Source organism: Coptis chinensis, chromosome 5 (assembly GCF_015680905.1).
Source record: "Coptis chinensis isolate HL-2020 chromosome 5, ASM1568090v1, whole genome shotgun sequence".
Classification (NCBI taxonomy): Eukaryota; Viridiplantae; Streptophyta; class Magnoliopsida; order Ranunculales; family Ranunculaceae; genus Coptis; species Coptis chinensis.
This window is the reverse complement of record NC_141460.1, coordinates 89,832,090-89,834,671: the sequence shown is the minus strand read 5'-3', so window position 1 is coordinate 89,834,671 and position 2,582 is coordinate 89,832,090. Positions and strand designations below refer to the sequence as shown.

The 2,582-nt window shown below is 35.2% G+C and overlaps 1 protein-coding gene across 1 annotated transcript; it reads right to left on the bottom strand.

Moving 5' to 3' along the window:
- Positions 1-1,383: 1,383 nt before the first annotated feature.
- On the bottom strand, positions 1,384-1,839 carry LOC147499902 (uncharacterized). The gene has a single exon (XM_086563562.1). It carries the CDS (start codon positions 1,837-1,839, stop codon positions 1,384-1,386), a length of 456 nt encoding a protein of 151 aa, XP_086419688.1.
- Positions 1,840-2,582: the final 743 nt, after the last annotated feature.

Below are 2,582 nucleotides of genomic sequence, written 5' to 3'. Positions count from 1 at the left end.
TTTGGGTTTGATTTAAGGGCCCAAAACATGGCTCCAAAGCCCATGCACGAAATTATAAACCTAGCCTCTCTTATATAAAGAGGACTAAGGCATAACTCTCTATATACTTAGACTTAGATAGATATAATTATTTAGAGCTAAATAGTTAGGATTTAGACTTAGTTATTATATTAAATTTAAGTTAAGTTATTATTCTTCATTATTCATTTGATTAATAAAAGAAAGTTTGCTCTTAATTATGCTTCATTCTTATTTAAATGCTTATGATAGTCTAATGACTTCTAGCTAAACCTCCATTAGAGGGGTTTGATGAAGCTTGATGAAGACTTGATGTGTTAGTTAGGATTATTGCGTTTAAGAGTTTCACTCTAGTAAGATAGTTGATTCGCCATGAGAATGGGTTGGACTTCCTCACATGCTAATTATTAGTTGGCAGAGATTGCCATGAATAATTAGGGATCAACACTTAATCTTAGTTGATTAGAATTCCGAAACTACAAAGGAGAATTTCTGGGAGCAGCTACTGGCAGAATGGGTACGTCCACAAATTACATGGTAGAAACAATGGCAATTGTGCAGGCCATTAAGCAAGTGCTTGAACTGAGATGGCGATATATTTGGGTGGAATGCGATTCCTCATAAATTGTTCACGCTTTCCAGAACAACACAACACATTGGAGAGTTAAGGAAATATGGAAATATCTTAAGGGAAAAGCAGCATGGATAAATGTCACTCCAACCTGGAGAGAGACTAATTTAGGAGCAGACGGTTGTGCCAGACATGGGGCTGCTCTAACTCAGGGAGACAGTAAATGGTGGGAATCTCTATCCTCTTTCATGAAAAATTTGGAGAACCACTATACTACCTATTTTTGATTTGTTAACTTGATAACCATATTCTAGTAAAGGCCCTGTATTCCTATTTCTAGTTCTGTTTTGTTACTTTTGGTTCCATGTAACTCTTATTCTTTTATTAATCAATTACCTTTAGCAAAAAAAAAAAAAAAATAGTTAATTAGGATAGCAATAACCTACACTAGCATATTAGGAGTACATCAAGTGGATTCAAATCTCCCTAATCCCTTCTCCATATTTACATTTCAATATTCTATTATCATAGTATAAGTTAATACATCTTATTTAAGTTAAATTGCCATATTAGTTTAATTCAATTCATCATTACTCTCATTCGTTTTGTTAGTATCGATTAAACTAGCGGAAACTTACGTTTAAAGAACTAGGAGTGGAACGAATTCTCTACTCCATTTATTGCACGATTCAAGAGAGTAGATAACTTTGATACATTAGAGTAAATTACTATAAGGTTTACTTCTGTTTAAGTTTAATTAGTTAAGTAGGAGTAAACTAGAGTTTTTACACTTATCAACGCACATCAAGGGCACTGGATGGGTCATAAACATAGAGCTGAGCATAAGTCGGATCTTTCTCAGGTTCTGGTAGTAACAATCCAATTTTATGGCATAACTCACCATGAACGGGGAATGGAATAGGACCGCTATTGCTAAATATTTTGTCATCCGGTTGACAAACGAGACTGGTAAATGCATTAGCCAAGTTATACTTATGAAGATGTTGTCTAAATGACCTAGCTTTGGTGTCACTACCATCATATATATCTTGAATCGCAGGAGGCAATGGACAAAGTAGAGGAAGACTGAATTTTCCTTGTTTGCAACATATCCCGAAAAAAGGTCTTTTGACTGATGTATTTGCTAGCCTTTCATCTTTCCAGTGCAGAGCTTTACAAAATGAGCATTCCACATCCATCTTTCCAAGATAATGGCGGACATTGTTATGCATATTAGCAGGTTCTTCCATATTGACACCAGCTGTAAGAGGCTAAAAATAATCATCCACATCCATTTCGCTTTGAGTGTCACTAACATGTAGGGAAAAAAATCCTAATGAGTTAGGAATGGAAATATTTTTTTACTGAAAACAATGCTATAGAAAACACAGTGAAATTCAACTTACATTTATGAAGACATTGATATTGGAATATTATGAAGGTCTGCTTCTAAGTTCCTTCTAGTTCACTTGTTCATTCTACCACTTATGCACTCTTTCTCTCTTCTATTGCGTTGGTCCAACTTGCGTCGAGAAGTATGAGAAGGTGTATAAGCATTGGTCGGACTAACACTAAGATCATCCACTTCCATTTCATTTTGGGTGTCACTAACATGTAGAAAAAAAAAATCATAATTGGCTAGGAATGGAAATATTTTTGACTAAAAACAATGCTATAGAAAACACACAAAGAAACGAAACTTACATATGGGAAGACATGGACACAGGTATATTTTGAAGGCCTGTTTCTAAGTTCCTTCTTGTTCGCTTGCTGCTTCTACCACTTATGAGCTCTCTTTCTCTTCTATTCGTTAATAACTTAATGAGAAGGTGAGAGGGTGTAAAAGCATTGGTCGGACTAACATTAAGAGTGGATTGTGGAGGAGTAACTACAACCTCATTTTGCAGAGGAGGTGATTGGACTTGATGGCCTTCATTTCCTTGTTTTTCCAAAACCTGCATTTTATATTTGATAAAACATAACCATCAGAAGG